The 26,081-nt window shown below is 49.4% G+C and overlaps 1 protein-coding gene across 1 annotated transcript in view; it reads left to right on the forward strand.

Annotated features, from left to right (window-relative positions):
• LOC148542671 (deoxyribodipyrimidine photo-lyase-like) overlaps positions 1-26,081 on the forward strand; it is a 43,054-nt gene that overhangs the window by 7,677 nt on the left and 9,296 nt on the right. The window contains exons 5-7 of the mRNA XM_088467456.1: positions 22,753-22,911; positions 24,490-24,688; positions 25,359-25,511. Of these exons, the coding sequence (XP_088323582.1) occupies positions 22,753-22,911; positions 24,490-24,688; positions 25,359-25,511 (511 nt within the window). The remainder of the gene's footprint in view (positions 1-22,752; positions 22,912-24,489; positions 24,689-25,358; positions 25,512-26,081) is intronic.

The raw sequence follows: 26,081 nt of genomic DNA on the forward strand, positions 1-26,081 counted from the left end.
TGCCCTTTGGCCTAGCCACGGCTCCAAGGGTATTTAACAAAATTATGGCTGTCATGGCTCCCATCTGTGGAGTCAGGGTATCCGGCTACTACCATATCTGGACGACCTCCTCTTGTTGGAGAGTTCTCCAGAAGTGCTTCGCCACCACTTGCAACTGACAATTGCTTTTCTACAGGCGCACGGGTGGTTAATCAATTGGAAAAAGTCCTCCTTAATTCCCTCACAGAGGATGGTTCATTTGGGGGCACTTCTGGATTCTCACCAGCAGAGAATCTTTCTGACTCCAGAAAAGATCTCCACGCTACAGCAACGAGTGCGCAGATGCCTCCCACTGGATACTCCTAACAACGGATGCCAGTCTCAGGGGCTAAGGCGCAGTGACCAGTCCACACTCCTTTCAGGGCCAGTGGACAACGTTCGAGGCATCCTTGCCTATCAGCATACTGGAACTTTGGGCTGTGTACAGGGCCCTCATGATGGCAAAGCACACTCTTCACAGAAAACCCGTGCAGGTTCAGTCCAACAACGCCACCACAGTGGCTTACATCAACCATCAAGGAGGCATTCGAAGTCGGGCAGCAATGACAGAAGTGTCATGCATTCTGACATGGGCAGAATTTCATCTCCCGGTCATTTCGGCAGTGTTCATTCCGGGAGTTCTCAATTGGGAAGCGAACTTCCTCAGCCGTCACGACGTGCATCCAGGGGAATGGTCTCTTCACCAAGAGGTGTTTTCAACTCCTAGTGGACAAATGAAACATTCCAGAGGTGGACCTCATGGCCTTTCGACACAATCACAAGTTACCAGTGTAAGGGTCCGGTACAAGAGATGCCGAAGCAAGCTTGGTGGACGCTCTGTCAGTGAAATGGACCTTCCGGTTTGCATACCTATTTCCTCCAGTCTCCCTACTCCCTCGGGTTCTTCGGAAGGTCAAGCAGGACGGAGGCACTATCCTGTTGGTGGCTCCAGCTTGGCCCAGACGTCATTGTTACTCAGATCATCGACACTCCGTTCCTGCTGCCTCAACGTCTCAGGGTCCTTGCCTTTAGCCAGACCTGGTTCGTCTGTCTTTGACAGCGTGGCTCTTGAGACATCCCTCCTAAGGTCCAAAGGATTCTCTAGCTCTGTCATCAACACGATGCTCAGAGCGCGAAAGCCTGCTTCTGCTAGGATCTACCGTCCTAGGAATTACGACCCCAAGGTGTTTCGGATCTCCAGAGTCCTGGCCTTCTTTCAAGCTCAATTGGACCTCTTTTTCGCCCTGGCCTTGCTGAAAGTGCATATCTCTGCACTGTCAGTATGGTTCCAACGTAGAATTGCTCCACTTCCGGATATTCACACCTTCTTCCAGGGTGTCCTCCAGATTCAACCTCCCTTTGTCCCCCCAGTGGCTCCTTGAGATTTGGCAGTAGTTCTTCAAGCCCTCCAGGGTCCTCCATTTGAACCATAAGATTCGATAGACCGCAAGTGGTTAACAGCTAAGACTCTCTTCTGGCAATTGCATCTGCCAGGAGAGTTGAGGGCGCTCTCCCCTTCCAGATATTTCACCAGGACAGGGCTGTGCTTCGTACTCGCACTGAGTTCCTTCCTAAAGTTTTTTCTAGTTTCCACATTAATGAGGAAATTATAGTCCCGTCCTTTCAATCACCAGACCTTTTTGGGCAGGTGAGGCCTCCTTGGATGTGGTATGCGCCCTCAGGATTTATGTGGACCGTACCAGTTCCCTTCGGAAATAAGGCTCCTTATTTGTGCTCTATGGATTTCACAAGAAGGGCTGGCCAGCCAATAAGCAAACATTGGCTAGAGGGCTTCGTATGACTATCTCAGAGGCTTACACGCAGGCTGGCCTGCCTGTTCCAGCTTCTGTTAATGCTCATTCTACTCGGTCTGTGGGTCCCTCGTAGACAGCTCGCCGTGGCACCTCGGCTGTTGAGCTGTGTAAGGCGGCCACGCGGTCTTCTGTCCAGACATTTCTCAGGTTCTGTGCATTTGATACCTTCGCCTCTCAGGATGTTTCCTTTGGGCGCCGGATTCTCCTCTTATCGCAGGAGCGTCCCCACCCTTAAAAGGACTGCTTAGGGACATCCCCAAGGTCTCCCTGTGGAGCCTATGGACCCTGAAGAAAAAATGAGTTATGGTAAGAACTTACCTTTTGTTAACTCTCTTCTTCGAAGTCCATAGGGTCCACCCGCCCTGACGCACCTGGCTTCATATGGGCTATGTTGCTGGTCACTGGTTTTCCGTCTCCTTCTGTGTGAGAATGTGAGTCTTCCTTCTCTCTTATCCTCCTCCGGGCTTTGGCTTATTACGAACTGAGGTGGCTCGGGGGCGGGGTATAGGAAGAGTGGACCCAGTGTATCCTGGGAGCTGAAAGTGTGGTGCCCGGATTCAGTTCCATCACCTACACCCCAAGGTCTCTCTGTGGACCCTATGGACTTCGAAGAAAAAGAGTTAACAAAGGTAAGTTCTTGCCATAACTCTCATTTTTATTTTATGAAAAATTGTTGCTCCTTTATTTACAAATGAAAATCAAAACAATTATTTATTACATAAGTAACTGTATTAATTCCTAAAATCAGCAATTACCTTCTTGCTCCCAAAGCCAAGGGCCACTACTCTCTGTTCATTCTCCTAGACCCCTCTGCTGCTTTGATACTATGGACCACCCTGTAAATCCTTCACTTGCCTGTTCTGTGTTACACTGCCCTCTCCTGGCTGTCCTCCTACCTCTCTGACCATTCTTTCTCTGTCTCCATTCATAATTCTACTTCTCCTCCCCCACTTTCATTACCAGTAGGTGTTCCCCAAGGTACTGTTCTTGGATTTCTCCTATTCTGTCTTTCTGCTATTTCCTTCTGGATGTCCCAGTGCTTTCATAAGATGTATAAGACTGAGCTTATAATCTTTCCACCCTCCTATTTAACCTCCCCTTCCTCAATTTCATTATCTATTGACAGCACCACTATCTCCTCTAGCCCGCAAGTGTGCTGTCTTGGAGTTGTCCTTGACTCCTCCCTCTCCTGCAAACCTCACATTCTGTACCTTTTGCAGTCCTGCCATTTCCATCTCAGAAATTTGTGCAGGATCAGATTTTTTCTCACCCTGGAGGCAACTAAGTCCCTCATCCACTCACTGGTCATCTCTACACTATACTACTGTACCCTCGTATTATCTGGCCACCTTGACTCCCACCTCTATCCACTCCAATCTGTCCCATGTGTTGCTGCCCGGCTCATCTTCCTATCCAAATGCATTATGTCTGCCTACCCTCTCCATCAAGCCCTATACTGGCTCTCCTTCTCCTTCAGAACCTAATTCAAACTCCTCACACTCACTTACAAAGCCCTCACTCAATCCTCTCCTATTTACATCTCTGACCTTATCTCCCATCACACTCCTGCTTCCCCACATTGCTCCTCAAATGAACACCTTTTCTCTTCCCAATTGATTACTTCTTCCCACTCCTGCTTTCCAAGATTTTGCCTGTGCTGCTCCCTACCAGTGGAACTCTCTCCCTCTTCCTATCAGACTCCATCTCTCTTCAAAATTTCAAATGGACTCTCAAGACCTGTCGCGAAAGATGGATTTTGCGACCACATGGGCATAAATGCACCGAATGCAAATGGTATAAACATGTAACTTGTTTTGGGTTTTTTTGTTTTTTTTTTCACTTTTAACTTTAATACTATGGAATGTTTTCTGTGTGTAGAAAATGACAAGCCTTTGAACAGGTTGAAAGAGAGGTTAAGGAAGTTCTGTGTTCCTGCCCAGCCATAAATGTATGTAAAATCTATCAATTTTTCTGTAGGAGAAATGTTTTTCAAATTGTATAGCTGAGAGGTAATGGACTGGCTAGTGTTTACTTATTGCCCTAGGCTCAGGGTACAAGTTGTTACTGTCTGTGGTTTCCTCACTTGAAGCAGGGATCAAAGAGTGGAGTCTGATTATAACCCCACAGGGGGTCAGGCTTTCAGGCCAAGGAGAGACAGACTGGCCAGCAAGGTTTCAAATCTTTCCCCTAACTTGCAAAAAAAAATGGTAGTTGCTCAGATCAGCTTAATTGCATAACACAGGTGTTTGTAAAGGGCGGGGTTTACACTGAACACAGAAAAAGATATTTGCCCCCCAGCACACTGCAGCAAAAACAATACTTAAATCCTACATGATAATAGCGATTTAGAGGTATTAGTTACATACATTTGCATTTGCATGTATGTAACTAATACCTCTAAATCGCTATTATCATGTAGGATTTAAGTATTGTTTTTGCTGCAGTGTGCTGGGGGGCAAATCTCTTTTTTTCTGAAATCTTTCCCCTAGCCAGCTGTAAGAAGTGTCCAGTTCTGTGGACACAGGCCTAATCTCTGACCTCCAAACAGGATGGAGTGAGCAATGATTTATTAAATGAAATAACCCCTGCTCAAATGTCTGGAACTCTAGTTAGAGGGACAATGCCCTCTGAGTTGACAAGGGTTAAAATCAACCCAGGGGGGGAGATGAGGGGGGTGCCTGGCGAAATGGGCATAAAACTGTAACTGACTTCTGGGTCAGCGTTCATTTCTGAGGGGCTATCGTGAGGTACAGATTGAATCGGAGTTCGTTATTAGGGACTGCCTCGTCCCCCAAATCACTTAAGACAATGGTGTGGTTTATTTCTTCCCTTTTTTTATTTTATTTCTGAAATTGTGAGTAATTTGTGTGTAACCTTTTATTTATTATTGGAATCTTTGTAACTTTTCGTAACTAAGCTTTGAAGGTATTCTTGAATTAAAACATTAATTCTAGTTCTGGAACTGTGTTTTTCTACTTCAGGGTCCATAGGGGTCCACAGGGTGACCTTGGGGTATAGCTGGATCCTCGGGCACCACGGAGTTAAAGCTTTCAGCTGCTCCCAGGATGCACTTGGGTCCAACCTCCCCTATACCCCGCCCCCGAGCCACAGGCACCTCAGTTTTAGATGGTGCCCGGCCGGAGTCGGGTCACCCTGCGGGGTGGGCTGCTGGAGCAGCCCCCTAAAGCTTTTAATTTTTTATTTAACTTAGTTAAATTTATTTATTTTTTACTAACAGTTTTTCTACAGAGCGGCAGCGCTGGGCTGTCTGTACAGACGCCCACGCTGCCGCTCCTTCTCCCTGCTGGCGCCGCGACGCCAGCACTGAACTGGGGATCGCGGCGGGGGAAGCCAGAGTCTGTACTAGCCGGACTCTGGTTTCCCCCGGGACTGCTGCCGGAAGCCGCCAGGGAGATCAGGTAAGCCGCGCACCGCTGATTAGCGGCGGTGCGCGGGTTCCTTTCAAATGCAGTCCCATGCCCCCGGTCTAGGGGACAGACCGGGGGCGCTAGCGGTGGCGGCGGGCCCCCCCTCCAGCGGAGGCATACCCCGCCAGACCACTAGACCACCAGGGTAAATTAAGCGGCAAGCGGGATGCCGGCAAGCCCTGGGGTTAATATGCTAGCCAGGGGAGGAAGCCTTCCCTGTCTAGCGGCTCCTCCCCTCAGCTCAGCGCGCCTTTCAGCTCGGAGTCTGGCGTCGCTGAGCTGCAGCTACACGGCCACTCCTCCTCTGAGGTCTCCAGCGGCCATTTTCTCTGTGGCAGCGTGGATACTCTCAGGGAGCACGCGGACCGGTCCCCCTGTGTACCTCTCCCCTGCAGAAGGACAGTGTACACAGCACTATAGCCCTCCCAGACACTGAATCTGGGCAGGTTGATTGTAGTGGAAAGGTGCAGTGAGTATATCTTCCTGCATGGTATGTGACTTTTGCTAGTGCTGCCTGTCTGTGTCTTTTTTCTACTTACTGTCAGCCTGTACCTATCCCTTTCCTTCTCCTACAAGCCCTACAGGTGTGCGGGGGAAGGGTGTTTCTACTGACCTCACCTATATAGATCACGTATTTGTGAGGTCCGTCACATACAGTTGTGTGCTACACGGTGCCATATTGTGGGCTGTTGTTCAGCACACTGGTGAGTGCGCACGTTTTCTTCCTAAGTCATGTCTGAGGAGGAGATTGAGCACTCCGGGGCTCCAGCATTGTTCTCCTGCAGGCGCTGTTCTGCAGGAGTGGATAGGGAGGATTTGTCACAGGACGGCCTGTGCGGACGGTGCCAGGCGGTCCCTGGTACGTCTAAACCTCCCATTTCGCAGGAGCCACCATGGGCGATGTTTTCCCAGGTGCTGGTGTCCATCGCGGACCGTCTGTCGGTCCCGACTGCCGCCCCTACTAGGGCGTTGCCCCAGCCTGCCATCCCCCATTCCCCGGGTGTCCCACAGTTATTGCAGACTCCCCCGGGGTCTCAGCCTGTTGGTCCCTATGCGGGGTTGCCAATGTATATTCAGTCCACCCCTGTGGCACAGCCGGCTGTGGTGCCGTTTCAGGCTCCTGTGACAGCTCCTCCACCCTGGGTGGATGCGCTTTCCCACACTGTCCAAGATTTGGCGGCAGCATCTTCGGCTTTTCAGTCGATGTTGCGCAGTGACGTGCCCTCCAGGGCGTCTAAACGCTCAGTCATGGCACAGGCTGCGCATCTTTCGGATTCTGAGGGGTTCTCGGATGATGGTGAGGTACAGGATGACTCAGCCTCAGATGCCTCAGTCCAGGAGGTAGACACTAAGTCTTCCATCAATGTGCGGGCTCTGGTTAAGGCGGTGCGGGCTATTCTTCTGATTGAGGATGAGGCACCCGCTCCCAAGTCAAGGTATCCTAGTTTTAAAAAAGCTAAGGTTACTTCTACAGCGTTCCCCTTGTCTGATCAGTTGACTGATCACATGGCGGTGGCCTGGCAGACGCCCAGTAAGCGTTTCCTGCCACAGAAACGCTTGGCGTCCAATTATCCATTCCCGGAAGCGCATTGTAAGAAATGGGAAACTCCGCCTGCAGTCGATTCCCATGTAACACGCCTCATCAGGAGTGCTACTTTGCCATTGCCGTCTATATCCTCGCTGAAGGATCCTACGGACAGGAAGGTGGAGACTTGTCTAAAGTCTATTTATTCTCTCTCAGGGGCTGTAGCCCGGCCGTCCATGGCCATCTCCTGGGTGGCCAAGGCCATTGAGGGGTGGGCCAACGCCTTGGAGGACACGTTTACGGATGAATCTCCGGACGTCCAGAGGGCGTTGTTAGGACAGATGAGAGATGCCGCCTCCTACATTGGAGAAGCATCTTTGGATGCTAGCCTGTTGACCTCTAGGGTTTCGGCGGCAGCAGTGTCTGCTCGTAGATCCTTGTGGTTGCGGTCTTGGAGAGCAGACGCGGATTCAAAGAAAGGCTTGGAGGCCTTACCTTTTAATGGGGAATTACTATTTGGTCCGGACCTGGACAAAATAGTAGATACCCTGGCAAAATCCAAGTCAGCCTTCCTCCCTTCAGCTACTACACCTGCTAAGGTCCGGAGCTCTGCGTTTCGTTCCTTTCGGGTTCAGGGCAAGGCAAAGGGTCAGTCCTTCCCGAGGCAGTCCGCACCCAAGACCGCCTCAAAGCCAAAGAAGCAAGCCTGGAGTGCTAGGCGCCCTTCTTCCAAGCCAGAAGATAAGCCTTCTGCGTGATGGGACGGGCCTCCCTCTGGGGGACCCCAGAGTGGGAGGCCGACTTCTTCAATTCGCCCAGTGCTGGCACAATACCACCACGGATGCCTGGGTGCGAGAAGTGGTCTCCCAGGGGTACGCCCTGTCTTTTCGGCACAGGCCGCCTTGCCAGTTTTTTTGCACAAGTCCTTCTCAGGACAAAACCAAGGCCTTGCAGGTTCAGGAAGCCATAGAGGCCTTGCTGACGGCGGGGGTCATTATACCCGTACCACAGTCTCAACGTGGGATGGGGTATTACTCTACGCTGTTTCTGGTGCAGAAACCCAATGGCTCTCATCGCCCCATCCTCAATTTGAAGTCCCTGAACAGGTTTCTCAGGGTTCCCAAATTCAGGATGGAAACTTTGCGTTCCATCATACTGGCGATGGAACCGGGGGATTATATGGTCTCCCTGGATATCCAGGACGCCTACCTCCATGTGCCTATAGCAACATCGCACCAACGGTTTCTGCGGTTTGCTATTCTCCACAACCACTACCAATTCAGGGCTCTACCCTTTGGTCTCTCCACGGCACCAAGGGTATTTACCAAGGTGATGGCGGTCATGGCGGCTCACCTTCGGAGCCAGGGGATACGGTTGCTACCGTATCTAGACGACCTCCTCTTGCTGGCAAGCTCCCCGGAGGTACTGATCCAGCATCTCCACCTGACGGTCGCTTGTCTACAGGCGCACGGCTGGTTGATCAACTGGAAGAAATCCTCCCTCATCCCATCACAACGGATGGTTCATTTGGGGGCCCTGCTGGACTCTCGTCAGCAACGGACTTTTCTGACTCCAGAGAAGGTCTCCTCCTTACAGCTGCGGATTCACAGTTGTCTGAGCAGTGGCAGAGTGTCGGTGCACTCAGCGATGAGAGTTTTGGGGTCCATGGTGTCGGCATTCGACATGGTGGAGTTTGCCCAGTTCCATTCCAGGCCCCTGCAGGGGCTGATTCTTTCAGAATGGAACGGATTGCCACACAGGATCCGCTCTCAGATGCTGGTGTTGTCCTCGGAGGTGCGTCTGTCCCTAGCCTGGTGGCTGCAGACAGCGCATCTCCTGGAGGGGCGCCCCTTTTGGATCCCGGAATGGGTTCTGCTCACGACAGATGCCAGTCTCCGGGGTTGGGGGGCGGTGACAGGCTCCTTGTCACTTCAGGGTCGTTGGTCGGCGGAGGAAGCGATTCTTCCCATCAACATCCTGGAACTGCTGGCAGTATACAGAGCCCTGCAGTCGTCCGGCACCGCTCTTCACGGAAGGGCCGTTCAGGTGCAGTCGGACAACGCCACCACGGTGGCGTACATCAAACACCAGGGAGGGACTCGCAGTCGAGCTGCGATGTCGGAGGTGTCCCGCGTCCTGGCTTGGGCGGAGCGCTATCTTCCAGCTCTCTCGGCAGTTTTCATCCCAGGAGTCCTCAATTGGGAGGCAGACTTCCTCAGCCGTTACGATGTGCATCCCGGGGAATGGTCGCTTCATCCAGAGGTATTCCAACTACTCGTGGACAAGTGGGGGCTGCCAGAGCTGGACCTGATGGCGTCCCGTTACAATCACAAGCTGCCTGTGTACGGGTCAAGGACAAGGGACGCAGGCGCAAGTCTGATAGACGCGCTGTCGGTGAAATGGCTGTTTCAACTGGCTTACTTGTTCCCTCCGATATCTCTGCTGCCTCGGGTCCTGCGCAAGTTCAAACAGGACGGAGGCACACTGATCCTGGTGGCCCCAGCGTGGCCCAGAAGGCCGTGGTACTCCGATCTGCGGAGCCTGTCCATCGACGCTCCGTACCTCCTACCTCAACGGCGGGACCTGTTGTCTCAGGGGCCCTGTCTTCACCCGGATCTGGGTCGACTATCTTTGACGGCGTGGCTCTTGAGACAGCCGTCCTGAGGTCTCGGGGCTTTTCTAGCTCCGTTATTACCACCATGCTGAGGGCGCGCAAGCCTGCTTCCGCGAGGATCTATCACAGAGTGTGGCACACTTACTTTCAGTGGTGCGAGGCCAGAAACTATGATCCCCAGGTGTTCCGAGTTTCGCGTATTCTGGCTTTCCTTCAGTCCGGTTTGGACTTAGGATTACGTCTTTCTTCACTGAAGGTACACGTGTCTGGTCTGTCAGTGTGGTTCCAGCGCAGGATCGCTGCTATGCCGGACGTACACACCTTTTTCCAGGGTGTTTTGAGAATCCAGCCTCCCTTTGTGCCACCTGTGGCCCCGTGGGATTTGGCGGTGGTTCTTAGGGCCTTACAGGGTCCTCCTTTTGAGCCCTTGGAGTCAGTGGAGCTCAAGTGGCTAACTTTTAAAACTGTTTTCTTCTTGGCAATTGCTTCTGCCAGGAGGGTTTCAGATTTGGGGGCGCTTTCTTGTCGTCCCCCTTTTCTGATTTTTCATCAGGACAGAGCGGTGCTTCGCACTCGTCCTGATTTCCTGCCTAAGGTGGTTTCCAGGTTCCACATTAATCAGGAAATTGTTGTACCAGCCTTTCAGTCACCTGATCTTTCGGCTGGGGAGACTTCCTTAGACGTTGTAAGGGCACTCCAGGTTTATGTGGACCGGACTAGTTCTGTGAGGAAGTCGGATTCTTTGTTTATCCTCTTTGGTTTTCACAAGAGGGGTTGGCCTGCCAACAAACAGACTCTAGCCCGTTGGCTTCGTTCTGTTATTATTGAGGCTTATATGCAGGAGGGTTTACCTGTTCCAGCCTCTGTTAAGGCTCATTCCACTCGGTCCGTGGGCCCTTCTTGGGCTGCTAGCCGTGGCGCCTCTGCTGTTCAGCTCTGTAAGGCGGCCACCTGGTCTTCCATTCAGACCTTTTTGAGGTTCTATGCGTTTGACACCTTTGCCTCTCAGGATGCATCCTTTGGGCGCCGGGTTCTCCTATCAGCACAGGAGCGTCCCCGCCCTTAGTTGGACTGCTTTGGGACATCCCCAAGGTCACCCTGTGGACCCCTATGGACCCTGAAGTAGAAAACAAGAGATATGGTAAGAACTTACCTTTGTTATCTCTGTTTCTACGAAGTCCATAGGGTCCACAGGGCACCCGCCCTGACGCACCTGGCTTCATATGGGCTCTGTGACTGGTCACCGGTTTTCCGTCTCCCATTTCTGTGAGTATGGTTCTTGTGTGTTCCAGTCTTCCTTCTCTCTGTTTCGTCTCCTCCTCCGGCCTGGGCTGCTTACCTACTGAGGTGCCTGTGGCTCGGGGGCGGGGTATAGGGGAGGTTGGACCCAAGTGCATCCTGGGAGCAGCTGAAAGCTTTAACTCCGTGGTGCCCGAGGATCCAGGATCCAGCTATACCCCAAGGTCACCCTGTGGACCCTATGGACTTCGTAGAAACAGAGATAACAAAGGTAAGTTCTTACCATATCTCTTGTTTTATGACCCAAGGCCTAACTTGGCCCATGTTACCTATTTTTCTAAGTGTTGATAAATGTGTATGCAGGTGAGAGCAAAAGCTCACCTTATGCTGAAGCATTAAAGTTCCTTTTGCTGGTGGCAGCTATCAGGTTTATTTAACCACGCGTGCTGAGTGAACCAGTAAAAGTCACAGGCGGCGATTCTCAGATTGGCGTATCTGGAGAGATCGGCCGGAGGTCCGTGACGAGACCCACTTCTTTATCAAGGCTTTCCAGCTCTCATCCTAAACCACCGCTGCATGCTGCCTTACTGTCTCACCCCTCTGTGTCACCCCTGTCTGTCTCCCACTCCCCTTTAGATTTAAGCTCTCATGAGCAGGGCCCTCTTCCCTTATGTGGTTTTCCTCACTTAAACCATCATCACCTTCCCACTGCCAACAGCAGCACCATTACTCTGGGTTTGGCCGCGCCGCTTATTTCGCTTATATGACTGTTGCTACAGAAATGTTTATTAACCTTGTCCATGTTCTGCAATGTTTTGTAATGTAAGTCACTTTTTTCTTCTTCTGTTCACACTGTCTCTGTTTACATACACTTTTAGGTGCTGCCGACTCTTTATGGCGCCATATAAATAAAGAATAATAATAAAAAAGTAGTCTCCAGAGGAGCCACTTGTGTACAATGTATATGTTTCAGTTGATTTAAATGTAACTAGACCTGGCTGCTAGAGGTCTCCAGATTGGTTAATGCACGTCTAATGAAGATAAAAGAATATCACCAAGCATATATTTAAGCTATTAGAAGAGTTTAAGAACTTTATTCTTCCTGGAGAACTGTGAGTGACAGGTAACCAGTGTTTGGGGGAGGCAACGGGGGTGGGGGAGGGGGTTGTCTGATTTGTTTAAGCGCCTTTTCGTGGGCATGCATAAATGAGCCATTGCGATCTCCTGTGCAAACACAAGTGCTCTCTGCGTGTCAGGAGAGCTGCAGTGTTTGCGGCTGGTCAGACTTGCCGCATATGCTACATGGCTACTCGATCTGCATCAATATTACCGATGTTTTCGCTATTGTACATCATCGAACGGGTATGAGAAGGCAGCAGAGGGCGTCCCTATGATCTGGTAAGATTTGGAAGGCATTAGCATATTTTAGCAACTAGGATCCATGAGAGATTTCATTAGCGTCCATCTCTGAATCAGGCCGATGGTCTGAGTGATGACTTCTGCAATACCTGTACTATGTTTTCATCATGTGCACTTACATTACCTTCCCGGATAATGTTAGCCATTACAGCTACTGCCTAATGCTATGTACTCTTACTCTGCTTTCTGTCTGGTAGTAGTCTCCCTCTTTTTCCCCAGTTATATTACATTTAATGTGTAAACAACATAGTTATTGACCAGTCCGCCTGTATCCATATTAAATTTAATTTGCCAGGTTGCAGCCAATTTTATTATCTTATATTTATAAGGCTCCACAAAATGTCTGCAGTGCCAATTTGTCTAAAGTAGCAAGTAACTACTCTGCGCTGTTGAGCCAGGGCCAAAAGTTTTGAGAATGACACAAGTATTGGTTTTCACAAAGTTTTTACTGTCAGGTGTTTCTATGGTATACTGAAGTAAAATTACAAGCATTTCATAAGTGTCTAAGGCTTTTATTGACAATTACATTAAGTTTATGCAAAGAGTCAATATTTGCAGTGTTGACTCTTATTTTTCAGGACCTCTGCAATTCGCCCTGGCATGCTGTCAATCAAATTCTAGGCCACATACTGACTGATGGCTGCCCATTCTTGCCTAATCAATGCTTGGAGTTTGGCAGAATTTGTGGGTTTTTGTTTGACCACCCGCCTCTTATGGATTGACCACAAGTTCTCAATGGGATTAAGGTCTGGGGAGTTTCCTGGCATGGGCCCAAAATTTTGATGTTTTGTTCCCGAGCCACTTAATTATCACTTTTGCCTTATGGTAAGGTGCTCCATCATGTTGGAAAAGGCATTGTTCATCACCAACTGTTCTTGGATGGTTGGGAGAAGTTGCTCTTGGAGGATGTTTTGGTATCATTCCCATAGGCTTTTATTGGGCAATGCTGCATTTAAGCCCCGGAATGTATGTCATTCCAGAGCTTGGTGCATATGTGATAAGTGGCCAAACCTTCTCCAAATACGTCATTTTCAGAGGTTTGACCGCAATAACCACAATGGTGCATCCTGCCCTTTATAATTGGCAGCCACCAGCTCTGGTTTTGCCCATCCCATGGACCATAAATAATTTGATTTGGTCCTGGACCACCGACCCATGACACCCCGGCAAGTGAGAAATAGCTACCTCACCAAGGTGGTTTTTCCTTCAGAGAATATATATAATGCATATACTGTATATCTTCTCCATATTACCAGTAGATTTTTTTCATTTATGATGCACTTTATGCAAATACTGCTGCTAAACAATTGCGCTTCTTGATTGAATAATAGCTACTTCAGCATAAACCTTGACAATACAATTGTACAGTGCATGACTAAGACTATTATGTTGTGATTACAAGAATATCTGCACTGGCATGTAATTAGCTGATACTGACATCAGAAGATGTGTATTTAAACACACATCATTTAACTATCATTCTCCTTTCGTCTCCCACCTACAGCCCAGTAGTCTTCTCATTCACTGTCCTATGCACTCCAATGCAAGACACTGAACAGTAGAGACTAACGGTTGTAACAGGGATACGTTACTGGCTGTTATTTCCAAGGGTTACTGTGCAACACATGTCTCTCACTCCCCACCCTATGCCTTAGGTCACACCCTAACTTTTCTACCTTTTACTGATCAACTGGTTCTAAGCATTTACTATTGTGAACAATATTAATAATAATATCATAAGAGATGAAATAAAGCTCAACTTCTTCCTTTCTCTATGAAAGCAGTGACAGCACCATCATTATAATATTTCTCTCCTGGGTGTATTTTATATTATCTATGTGTTATATGTTTTGTAAATGTCATTCTTTTTATAGATCTGTTAAAGTTTATAACTTTTTTTTTTTTAATTTTGTAGTCCCACAAGGGTTAATCCCTCACAGCCCTATCTGTACACCTTACACATTTTTCTTTAAAAATATTTATTTGGTCTTGTTTTGTAAGTCAATTTTAATCTGTATTCGTGATACAGTAAAAGTTTTTTATATTTTATTTCAATATTTATATAGGCTATAACAGTGCTCCATAATAGTCTTGCAGATCATGTGATCTCTTTTTTTGGTACTGTTGTCGTTAACTCTGAGCAGCACCACCAATTGCCTATACATCTGCAACGGATCGTCGCGATGCAGGGATGCAATCGGAATTTTCCGATCGCCCATTGGAAACTTCCGATCGCCCACCATTGATGTTCAGCGATCCGTCGCTGGATCGATTACATTTTACATGTTAAATGTCCCCAATTTGACGATCATGATCATTTTTTGATCGCGATCGTCAAATCGCCAAAATCCAACATGTTGTATTTATGCCGGGTTGCAGGATCGCGGCAATTCGTCGCAGATGTATGGGGCCCATAACTCCATCACAATATTAATTGATTTACATTTAAGAACATTTGTGGACATAGCCTTTCTAAATCTTATTTCTCTTTTGAATTCTTATTCTCAACTTCTGTGTATTAGTCACACCTGTGCAGTGGTAAAATCCTGTCCCCCACTTCCTTTTTGCTATAAACCCCTGCAAGTGTCCCATGGCACTCCATAATGCCACAGCACCCACTTTGGGAACCACTGACCTACATCAAGCATCAGTCTAAACTTCTTTAAAGTCTTGTTCATTTCTGCACTGTAACAGTCAATGAATTGGTTTCTAGTGGAAGTATCCTGGTGCAGCAAAGCTTCTCCTGAACTGACAACCTCAATATACATTAACTTGGATAATTCCAAGCTAATCTTTATGACAGAAATTCTCATCAGACCTAAATATCTGTGTTTTATGGGAGAGTGGTAAAAAGAAAACAATTGTTTCAGAAATCTGATCAGAAATTAAACCTAAAATTTGCTACATAGGATGTGGAGCAAGATTCTATGGTCTGATGAGACCAAGGTGTAGTTTTTTGTCCGGAAAGCTACAGGTGCATTCTCGTACACTGTGACTTCAGGCACGCTAGGACCCGGGTGACTCTGCTGTATTGAGGGTCTTTTTTGCTTAAAATGTGAGCCTTATGCGCACAAATAATACAACCGTAAGCAACAAAACTACTTTGTCAGATTGCTCTGATCGATTTGATGTGCAACATTTGTAGAACTGTGGGCCTGATTCAGACACGCTCGCAAGCGCATAAGGCTCGCAAGCGGGTCGATGGTGGCCCAGTGCGCACGCGCGAGCGCAAAAAGCACTCGCTCCATGGCTCACTACAAAAGGGGCGGCTGTCGATGTTGATCGACAGCTCGCCCCGTTTTGTAAGAGTGGCGAGGGGGTGGCTTCACAAACTGAGGCGTTCCCATGCGTTTGTGGGCGGCCCCACTGACCTCAATAGTGATGTCAGAAGGAGAGTTTCCGGCTCTATTAGAGCCAGAAGCTTTCTGGGGCTTGCAGCCACGAAACCCTACCACAAGGGTCTCGTCGCAAGCCCGATGGTCTTGACCATCGCGACCATCATCCTGGCCGCTCGCAATAGCTGTGGGTATTCACCCACAGCTATGCGAGCGGCCAGGAGGCCGCTCCAAAAAAAAAAAACGCTCTGATTCAGAGCGAGCGCTCTTTCAGAGCGTCCGGCTCTGAATCGGCCTGTGTGCGAATGAGTCTGAATCTGTATACAAAGTGCTACTATACGCGGACATGGCTTTTTCTCACAAGATTGGTTGTACTTCATCTGCGACTTTGTACATGTTTTATAATTTAAATTCCTGTGTAGTTAAAGTCACAGGGCCTGATTCAGACCCGCTCGCGAGCGCATAGCGCTCGCAAGTGGGTCGATGGCCGGGCAGTGCGCACGCGCGAGCCCTGGAGCGAGTGAGAAATCACTCGCTTCGGGGCTCGCTACAAGACAGGCGGCTGTCGATGTTGATCGACAGCTCGCCCCGTTTTGTAGGCGAGTCGGGGCGGTGGCTGCACAAACGGAGGCGTTACTGAAGGAATGCCTGCCGTTTGTGGGCGGCCCTACTGACATCACACGTGATGTCAGTAGTGAACTTCCTGCTCTGTAAGAGCAGGAAGTTCACTGGGGCTTGCGGTGGACGAGACCCTACCAAAAGGGTCTCGTTGCAAGCCCGATGGTCGCGATAATCGCGACCATCGCCAGGCCACCCGCTAAGGCTGTGGGTGGTCACCCACAGCTTAGCGATTGGCCTGGAGGCCGGGGAAAAAAAACCGTCCCGCCCTGATTCAGAGCAAGCGCTCGCAAATAGTGAGCGCCTCTGAATCAGGGCCACAGTCAGTGTCTCTAGTACACTTAGGTGTTTAGCTGGGTCTGTGATGCGAATAAGACGCAGAATATAAAGAAAAGGTACGCTACACCTCTTGGAGCTTCAGTCGAGCCAGGCATCTCGTGCTGATAGGCGTATTGAGGCTAGGTGTATGATAACACAACTGTACATATACTGTGTTTGGCACAAGCCTAATTCTACACATCTACAGAAATAAGGTGGTGAAAGCATAATACGGGTTTCCCCCTCTGCTATAGAGAACGGAGAATTGTCAAAAAGGACAGAAAAAGATAAACAAGTCTTGGAAAATGACTTGCTGCAGTCTGTAAGAGACCCAAAACACACAACAAAAGCCTCGTTCCAGTGACTTAAATGTCTTGGTGTGGCCCAATCAAAGCCGTGGCCTCATTCCAGTATTTCTACTTCAGGGTCCATAGGGGGTCCACAGGGTTGACCTTGGGGTATAGGTTGGGAACCAAATCCGGGCACCACGCAGTTAAAGCTTTTAGCTCCCAGGATGCACTGGGTCCACTCTCCCTATAACCCCACCCCCAAGCCAGAGGCACCTCAGTTTAAGTTGGTGCCCGGCCGGAGTCGGGTCACCGTTAGCGCAGGGGGAGCTGATTAGCAGCCCCTAAGCTTATTTTATTTTTTTAGGGACAAAGTTTTTTCATGGACTTTGGACTCTTCAGAGCGGCAGCGTCGGACTGTCCATAGGACGTCTAAGCTGCCGCTCCGTCACCCCGCTGGCGCTGAGACGCCAGTACAGATCTGGGGATCTCAGCGGGACCCCAGAGTCTGTACTAGCCGGACTCTGCGGGCGCCCAGGACTGCTGCCGGATCCACGGGGAGCAGGTAAGGTCGCGGATCACCGCTTGCGGTGATCCGCGCATTTCAAATGCAGTCATGTGCCTCCGGTCTCAGGGGACAGACCGGAGGCGCCGGCAGTGGCGGCGGGCCCCCCATACCCCGTGTGTCCACTAGACCACCAGGGACTTAACGATCGGTGCAGGGAGCCGGCGTCCCGGGGGTTAATAGCCGGCCAGGGGAGGCAGCCTTCCCTGTTACAGCGGCTCCTCCCCTCAGCTCAGCGCGCCTTTCAGTATCCATAGTCTGGCGTCGCTGAGCTGCTTCCTCCGCGGGCCACGCTTCCTCTGAGGTCTCCAGCGGCCATTTTATCTCTGTGGTGCAGCAGAAATCTCTCAGGATGGCAGTGAGTCCAGTCCCCCTGCGTACCTCACCATCAGGTCAGTGTACACAGCGCTGTAGCCTTCCCAGACACTGAATCTGGGCAGTTGAATGCAGTGTAATAGTGCAGTATATTATATGACATGTTTATGTATATATGTATATATCTGCATTGTATGTGACTTGTGCTAGTGCTGACTGTACTTTATTCTCTCACCTGTCAGTGTATATCTATCCCTTTTCTTTATCTGCCCTAATACAGCTGTACTTAGGGTGGTTCTGAGACCTCACATTTATATACTTGTTAATATTTGTGTGGTTTGTCACATACTGTTGCGTGCTGCACGTTGCCATATTTTAGATGGAACTGTGTGTTGCATACGCTGAAAATGGGTCCCTGCAGCTAATTTTTGGCATCAGTCAGGACCAGTATAGTGCTGCTTAATATTTCCGCCAAGATTGGTCAGATATGTCTGACCAGGAGATAGAGCGTTATACTGCACCCATTTTTACTATCCTGCAAGTCATGTGCTGCAGGTGTTAGTGCGGAGGATTTGACTCATAAAGGGTTCTGTATGTGGCGTCATCTGGTGCCGGCCTCTTTCACGACCCCCTTGGGCGGTTTGTTTTCTCGGGATCCTCTCAATTGCGGATCGCCGGGCGGGCCCCATTGTTGTACCTCACTTGGGGTTACTTCACCATACTGCCCTTTTCATCTCAGGGTATCTCGCAGCTTCTTGCACTCTTCCCTTGTGACACAGACTACCGCTCCCTGCAGGGGTTTTTTCGCAGTATATGAATTCCCCCTGGTGCCACAATAGTCTGTCATTCCCCTTGCAGGGATTACCACAACAGCCACCCTGGGTGGATGTCGTTTTCTACGAAACGCTAATTGGCGTGGTTGACGCCCTGTGGTTACTTCCCAGTTGGCTCTGCCGTGAACTGGGTACTGTTCGGGGCTCTTTCCCTCTTACACGGGGGGAAGCCTATTTCAGGTATTATTATCCCTGCTTTAGGGCTGGTAGCAGGTCCATTCTGGTTAGAGTGAATGTTGACCTGCACCTGTATCATACACCCTCAGTATTGCGTGCCTTCGGGTTACCTGTTGCTGACTAGCGGGTGGATCGCATAGCGGGACTCTGGCTGTTGCCAGATAGGAGGTGTTACAACAGTGTTTGGCCTCCTGTCCCAAATTCCCTGAGGGTCATCACGAGCCCCTCCTGGGGGGGATGGGCGTGTTACTCGTCTGATTACAGACGTTACTACGCCTCCCATTCCTGCGTGGTCGGATTCTTCGGATCCGTAGGTGGTAACTCTGCCTGAAATCAGTATACTTGCTTTCAGGAGTTGTTACCCATCCTACCATGGCTATAGCATGGTTGGTTAATACTATTGCATATTGGGTTGATGCATTTGTAACGTTTTTTCCCCTCCAACACGTCGGGGGTTCAAATGTATTTGGTCGCTCATGTAATATATGCAGTTGTCATAGGTGGACATGCCTATATTGGATACCAGTCTCCTAACTTTCAGAGTTCCGGCTGCGACTGTATCCTCCGTAATACCCTATGGCTGCGCTCTGAGAATGCAGAGGTGCAGATACCATCTTTAGGGTTGATATTGTTTGGTCCTGACCTTGACAAGATTGTAGTAACATTGGCAGTATTACTAACGACAAGTTTACTGCTTTCAGCTATGCACACTACAAGGCCTCAGACTAAGTCTGTTAAGTCTTTTTTGTCCTCTCGGTCAGCCTAAAGGTCTGTTTCTTCGTAGACTGTCGGCATCTACAAGGGCCGACATATCCAGTACCGAGCAGGCCTGGACTGCCAGCCGATCCTGCTTCTGAACCTACGGATATCTCTTCAGTCTGACGGGACAGGCCTACAACTGGGAGATACCGATTTTCTCAGTTCGCCCGGTATTAGTGTCAAGTTGCCGCGGCTACGTGGGTAGGAGGGTACGCCCTCTTTACAAGGGCCTTACAGATCCAGAAAGCTATGCAGTTGTTGCGGTAAGCGGAGCTAATTGGGCCATCCCCACTATCTCAGTGAGGGACTGGTTGTTCTGTTTTCTTTCTGGTGCGGTGGCTGAATGGTCCTCTTTGGCCTGTTCTCTGTCTCAATTCCCTGAACCAGTTCCTAAAGCTACCTGGGCTCAGGAGGAAATCCCTATGCTCCATCATACGATGTTTGGAACCTGGGGACTTTAGGGTATCACTGGATATACAGGACGCGTGCCTACGGGTACTTACAGAGACCTTTCCTCAACATGGGCTGAGGTTTGCTGTATCACAGCAACACTTACAATTTTTCGGGCTCTGCCTGTTGGGACTGTCCTCAGCCCCACAGGGGTTTACCAGCGTTTTGGATTTTCTGACAGTTCTTCTGTTCAGTATATCCCAATGCTCCTGTACCTGGACGGCCTCCTGCTCTTAGCGGGATCACCGGGGTACTTTACGGCCAGGTCAGGATGACTGTGGCTTCTTCAGGGTGCAGACGTTTAATCAACGGGGAAAAAGTCCTCCCTGCATCCCTCTCTGGGTATTCTTCATCTAGGATCCCTGCTGGATTCTCAGAATCTGAGAATTCTTCTGGCGTAAGACGGAATCTCCTCTCTTCCATTAGGAGTACATGGTTGTCTGCGCAGTCGACAGATGTCTTTACACTCTGGGATGCATGGTGGAATGGGCTCAGTTCCATTCCAGGCCTTTCCATAATTGGCTCATCTCCAGATGGAATGAGTTTTTTCTGTCGGATAACTGTTCAAACGATGATGCTCTCTCCGGAGGCAAGTCGGTCCCTGTCCGGGTGGCTATGGCCATCTCGTCCAGGGTTTTCTTTGCTAGGGACAGTGTCTGGACCGAATCCTTTTCAGTGCAGTTGGACGTCTGTCGATTCCACCCTGTCAATTAACTTACTCTGGCATAACTCTTGTTTCCCGGTGAACCTGAAAAGGTTCAGTCCGACAGGGTCAGGACAGTGGCTTCCTTTTTAGCAACACTGTTCGTTGGGTGGCAATGACAGGTATGTCACATATTCGGACATAGTCCGAGGGTCTCCTCCCGACCATCTCGGCAGCGTTCATTTCAGGAGCTCTCCATTGGGAAGCGGGAGTCCTCAGCCGTCACGACGTGCATCCCGGGGACTAGTCTCTTCCCCAAGAGAGGTTTCATCTCCTGGTGAGCAGGGGGGGCCCCCCTGAGGTGACCCTCATGGCCTTCTGACTTTATCACACTAGGGTGTTACAGTTCAGCTCTGGGGATTCTGAAGCAAACTTCAGCGACTCTTTGTCGGTGAAGTGGTCCTTCCACTTTGTGTACCTGTGTTCTCCGGTCTCCCTTCTTCCTCGAGGTCTTTGGAAGTGTTTTCAATCGAGACGGAGATGCTTTCCTGCTGGTGGCTCCTGATTGCCCCAGATGTCAGGGGTACTTGGATCTTCGGAGTCTCTACATCGATACTCCATCCCTGATGCTTCACTGCCCGGACCTGTTGTCTCAGGGTCCTTGGTTTTGCCTTGGACCTGGGTCGTTTGTCTTTGACTGTGTCCTTACAGTGGTCTTACGGCTTCCCTGGCTTTGTCATCGTTGGAATGATTAGAGCACATGGATCAGCTTTGGCTGGGACCTACCACAAACTGTGGCAGCCATAAATCTTATGGTATTGTACCTGTCGATACAATCCTCCGGTGTCCAGGATTTCCAGATATTCTGGCATTCCTTCCGGCTGGCTTGGGTTTCACACTTGGCCTGGTCTTCCTGACAGTGCGGATCTCTACACTGTCAGTATGGTTAAGATATGGAATTGCTTCACTCTGGTATCCAGTTCATCCTTTGGAGTGTTTTCTTGAATATGCCTCCATTTGTCCTCCCTAGGGACTCCTTGGGAGTAAGTAGTGGTTCTTCGTTACCTCCGGGGACAGTCAATGGAACCGCTGGTTGTGATAGCCATTACATGGTCTATTGCTTAGGCTCTCTCTTTCTCTCAGGGTGTTTATATCAACCAGGAGAGTGTCTGAATTGGGAGCGTTCTCATGTGGCTCCCTCTTCTGGAGGGCATCATGTCAGGGTGGGAGTTGCTCTCGCCCTGTGTTTCTTCTTAGTGGTTTTCAGGTTCCATATTATTCTGGAACTTATGGTACGGCCATTCTGTCCCCAGTCCTCTCGGCTGGTGTGGCCTCATTGACTGTGGTCTGGCCTCTTTGGATTTATGTGATCCGTTCAGGTTCCTTACGGAAATCGGACTCCTTATTGGTGGTCTGAGATTTCTGGTTTTCACAGGAAAGGATGGCCGGCCTATAACCAAATGTTGACTTGGATGGCCTCGTAGGTCTTCCTCAGGGGCCTACCCATGGGTAGGCCTTCCTGTTGTTGATGCTTGTTTTTTCTCGGGCCATGTGACCCTCGTGTGCGGCTCGCTGTGGCGCCTCGGCTGTTTTGCCTTACTAGGTGGCCACGTGGTCTTCTGTCCACACCTTTTTAAGGTTCTAGGCATTGGTTTCCTTTGCCTCTCAGGATGCTTCCTTTTTGGCGACGGATTCTCCTCTCAGCACAGGAGCGTCCCCACCCTTGGTTGAACTGCTTTGGGACATCCCCAAGGTCAACCCTGTGGACCCCCTATGGACCCTGAAGTAGAAAACAAGAGATATGGTAAGAACTTACCTTTGTTATCTCTGTTTCTACGAAGTCCATAGGGTCCACAGGGCGCCCGCCCTGACGCACCTGGCTTCATATGGGCTGTGTGGCTGGTCACCGGTTTTCCGTCTCCCATTTCGGTGAGTATGGTTATTGAGTGTTCCAGTTTTCTCTCTCTTTTTCTCTCCTCCTCCGGCCTTTGGCTACTTACAAACTGAGGTGCCTCTGGCTTGGGGGTGGGGTTATAGGGAGAGTGGACCCAGTGCATCCTGGGAGCTAAAAGCTTTAACTGCGTGGTGCCCGGATTTGGTTCCCAACCTATACCCCAAGGTCAACCCTGTGGACCCTATGGACTTCGTAGAAACAGAGATAACAAAGGTAAGTTCTTACCATATCTCTTGTTTTTGTGTTGATCAGTGGTTAAAATCCTATGAGGTAAAAAAAACACTAGTGAGGCGAATACAGTCCCGAGAGAGATGATTCACATGATGGAAGTTTTGTTTGAGTGAAAAGTCTTACATGGAGTCTAGAAGATGGATACAGAAGCTTGTAGTTAGGTTTTGTGTATTGCAGCTAAATCCTTTAACACGTCATTCCTATTTTCAGGTGGATGCCCATAATATTGTCCCCTGCTGGGTTGCCTCCAACAAACAGGAGTATGGAGCTCGAACAATCCGGAGGAAAATTCATGACCAACTGTCCTCGTTCCTTACTGAGTTCCCTCCCGTAATTAAACATCCATTCAGCTCCAAACTGAGAGCAGAGGTTGGTATCCATGTCCATTTGTCAGAGGTAACAAAGTAACTGCCATGGTTACAAATCAAGTAATTGACGTGCTAAAAGTTTCCACATTACATGTGTGCAGTGCCATGTCCTCAGGACCCCAAACATTCCATGGTTTCTACGTCTCCTTACAGAAATACAAGTAAAATGCTTATCTCCACCTGTGGATCTTTTAAAATGTGTCAGTGAGTAATGAATACACCTGTCCGCCTGCTAGGTGACCTGGGAAAACGTGACCTGTGTGGGGTCCTGAGGACCGAGTTTGAGAATCACTGCTCTTAACGCATCCCCCTCCCTCACCTCTAACACATTTCCCACTCTTGCTTGCAGCATACCCTGCACATTACTTACCTGTACTGCTTTGAGAGCAAGGTTTCTAATCATATGTCGCTTGCAATAAAAAGCTCTGAAATATAGTGACAGACTATGAAGCCAATTTATTCAGATTCACTGCCAAACTGTCTTACTGACAAATTAAAGGAAAAATGTTGCCCCAGCACATGAGATTGAATTACTAATTGATAATAACAGATCTCAGGCCCTGATTCAAAGCCGGACGCTCTGACAGAGTGCTCGCTCTGAATCAGGGCCGGCCTTCTTTTTTAGAGCGGCCTCCTGGCCGCTCGCATAGCTGTGGGTGACCACCCACATCTATAGCGAGCGGGCAGGAAGATGGTCGCGATGGTCAAGACCATCGCGATAATCGGGCTTGCGACGAGACCCTTGTGGTAGGGTCTAGTTGCCGCAAGCCCCAGAGTGCTTTCGGCTCTGACAGAGCCAAAAGCACTCCCACGGACATCACTTTTGATGTCAGTGGGGCCGGCCCCAGACGGTAGGCGTTCCCATGGGAACGCCTCCGCCTGGGCAGACACGCCCCAACCCGCCCACCAAAGGGGGCGTGCTGTCACTCAACATCGACAGCATGCCCCCTTTGTTGCGAGACCCGGAGCGACGGCTTGCCCGTTGCTATCTGGGTCTTGCGCATGCGCACGACGGAGCCGGCTCCGTCGTGCACATGCGCACTGGGCCACCATCGACCCGCTTGCGAGAGCATAGCGCTCGCGAGCGGGTCTGAATCAGGCCCTCAGTTCGCATATATGCAAAGATATGTTTCAGAGACCAGGCCACGTCAAGTCTTCTGTGTTCTGGTGGTCCCTAACGCTACATGATAATAGCACCCACTTTGGGTCATATAATTGCATACTGTTAGGCTACATGATAATAATGCATACATTAATATATCTAAACTGAGAACCAACTCACCTAAAGTAACTCTAATATCCTCCAAATGGCACTTTAAGTTTTTACACCTCCATTTATAATATCTGGTAGCTAATAAGAATTACTTGCAATAAACTGCACAATGAATATACGAGTATAGCCATTGAATAGTTTCCATACATGGGTACTTTTTATATATTTGTGAATGTTATTAATAGCTATTTTATATAAAGCATTTTGTCTTAAGTGGCCCCGTTAACAGTAGGAATCGGAGTAGTTTGAAAAAAGTGTTATTAAACTACTACATTCATACTGATCTGCTGTAGTGTTTTTGGTCAGCCTATAGATTGGGATCAATGCTACGACAGTCTGGAAGTGGATCGCACAGTTCTAGAAGTAGAGTGGGCGAAACCGGGGTCAAGGGCAGGAATGAACATGCTCCAGACCTTTATATCAGGACCGCTGAAGTTTTTTAACGCAGACCGGAACAACCCCAACCAGAGGGCACTCAGCAACCTCTCTCCATGGTTTCACTTTGGTGAGTCATTAAGCAAGAGTAATGCAATCAGGCCCTGATTCAGAGCCGGACGCTCTGACAGAGTGCTCGCTCTGAATCAGGGCTGTCCCTTCTCCTTTTTGGAGCGCCTCCTGGCCGCTCGCATAGCTGTGGGTGACCACCCACAGCTATAGCGAGCGGCCAGGAAGATGGTTGCGTTGGCCATGACCATCACGACCATCGGGCTTGCGAGGAGACCCTTGTGGTAGGATCTCGTTGCTGCAAGCCCCAGAGTGATGTCAGTGGGGCCGGCCCCAGACGGTAGGCGTTCCCATGGGAACGCCTCTGTCTGGGCAGTCACGCCCCCGGCCCGCCCACCAAAGGGGGCGTGCTGTCACTCAACATCGACAGCACGCCCCCTTTGGTACAAGACCCAGAGCGACGGATTGCCCGTCACTATCCGGGTCTCGCGCATGCGCACTGGGCCACCATCGACCCGCTTGCGAGCGGGTCTGAATCAGGCCCTCAGTGCAGAATTACCATAGCAACTGTTCCGACAAACTTTTATCTGCATTCTCAATTTTATAGCTAGTGCATATATCTAATAGGTTTCTAAACCCTTCTTCCTATATACAGATATTGCATACCATGTCCTAAAGTTCCCATGCTGACAGACTCTTTGCAAACTAATATTGCTCCTACTCTTTCTCAGGTCAGCTGTCAGTGCAGCGAGCAATTCTTGAGGTGCAGAAGTATCGCAGCAAGTTCAAGGAATCTGTGGACAGTTTTGTGGAAGAAGCTGTAGTGAGACGAGAGCTGGCTGACAACTTCTGTTACTACAACAAAAACTATGACAAAGTAGAAGGTAGAGATTTAAATCCATCATACAGTGAATTGCAACCATTTTTCAGCTTGCTCTACAAGTAGCTGCTGGACTTACCGCAAGTTTTAAGCTCCCGGGTTAAGACCCTGGAGCTAATCAATTACTGTGTTAAACCCCGATGGTGCACTTAATGCATATTTCTGTCCGCACCCTCCCACGTTAAGTGCATCCTCGGGGCTTACCGCGGTTTTACTACACACTGTAACTGCATAGCTCCGGGCACTTAACTTTGAATCTATGACTTAACGTGTGTTAGCCGCGGGGCTTACCACAGGATATAATTGAAAAGCTCCTGGCACTTAACCCGGGAGCTAAAACCTTTTGAAAGTCCATTTTTTTAACTGAATTATACTGTTTACAAAGAATCAATTTATAGTGGTTTAAGTTTTTTTTTCTCATTCATCCCTGGGGGACACTGATGTATAGGGAGTGGAGTCTGGGCACTTTCAAATCTTGGCTTTAAGTTAGACTCATCTCTCCCACTACCCCAATTGGGTTGCAGTGTATCCAGTTTTTGTGAATGCCCGATTGAGGTGGACACTATCTCAAATG

The sequence above is a fragment of the Taudactylus pleione genome, unplaced genomic scaffold, assembly GCF_031769625.1.
Source record: "Taudactylus pleione unplaced genomic scaffold, aTauple2 ptg000010l, whole genome shotgun sequence".
Taxonomy (NCBI): domain Eukaryota; kingdom Metazoa; phylum Chordata; class Amphibia; order Anura; family Myobatrachidae; genus Taudactylus; species Taudactylus pleione.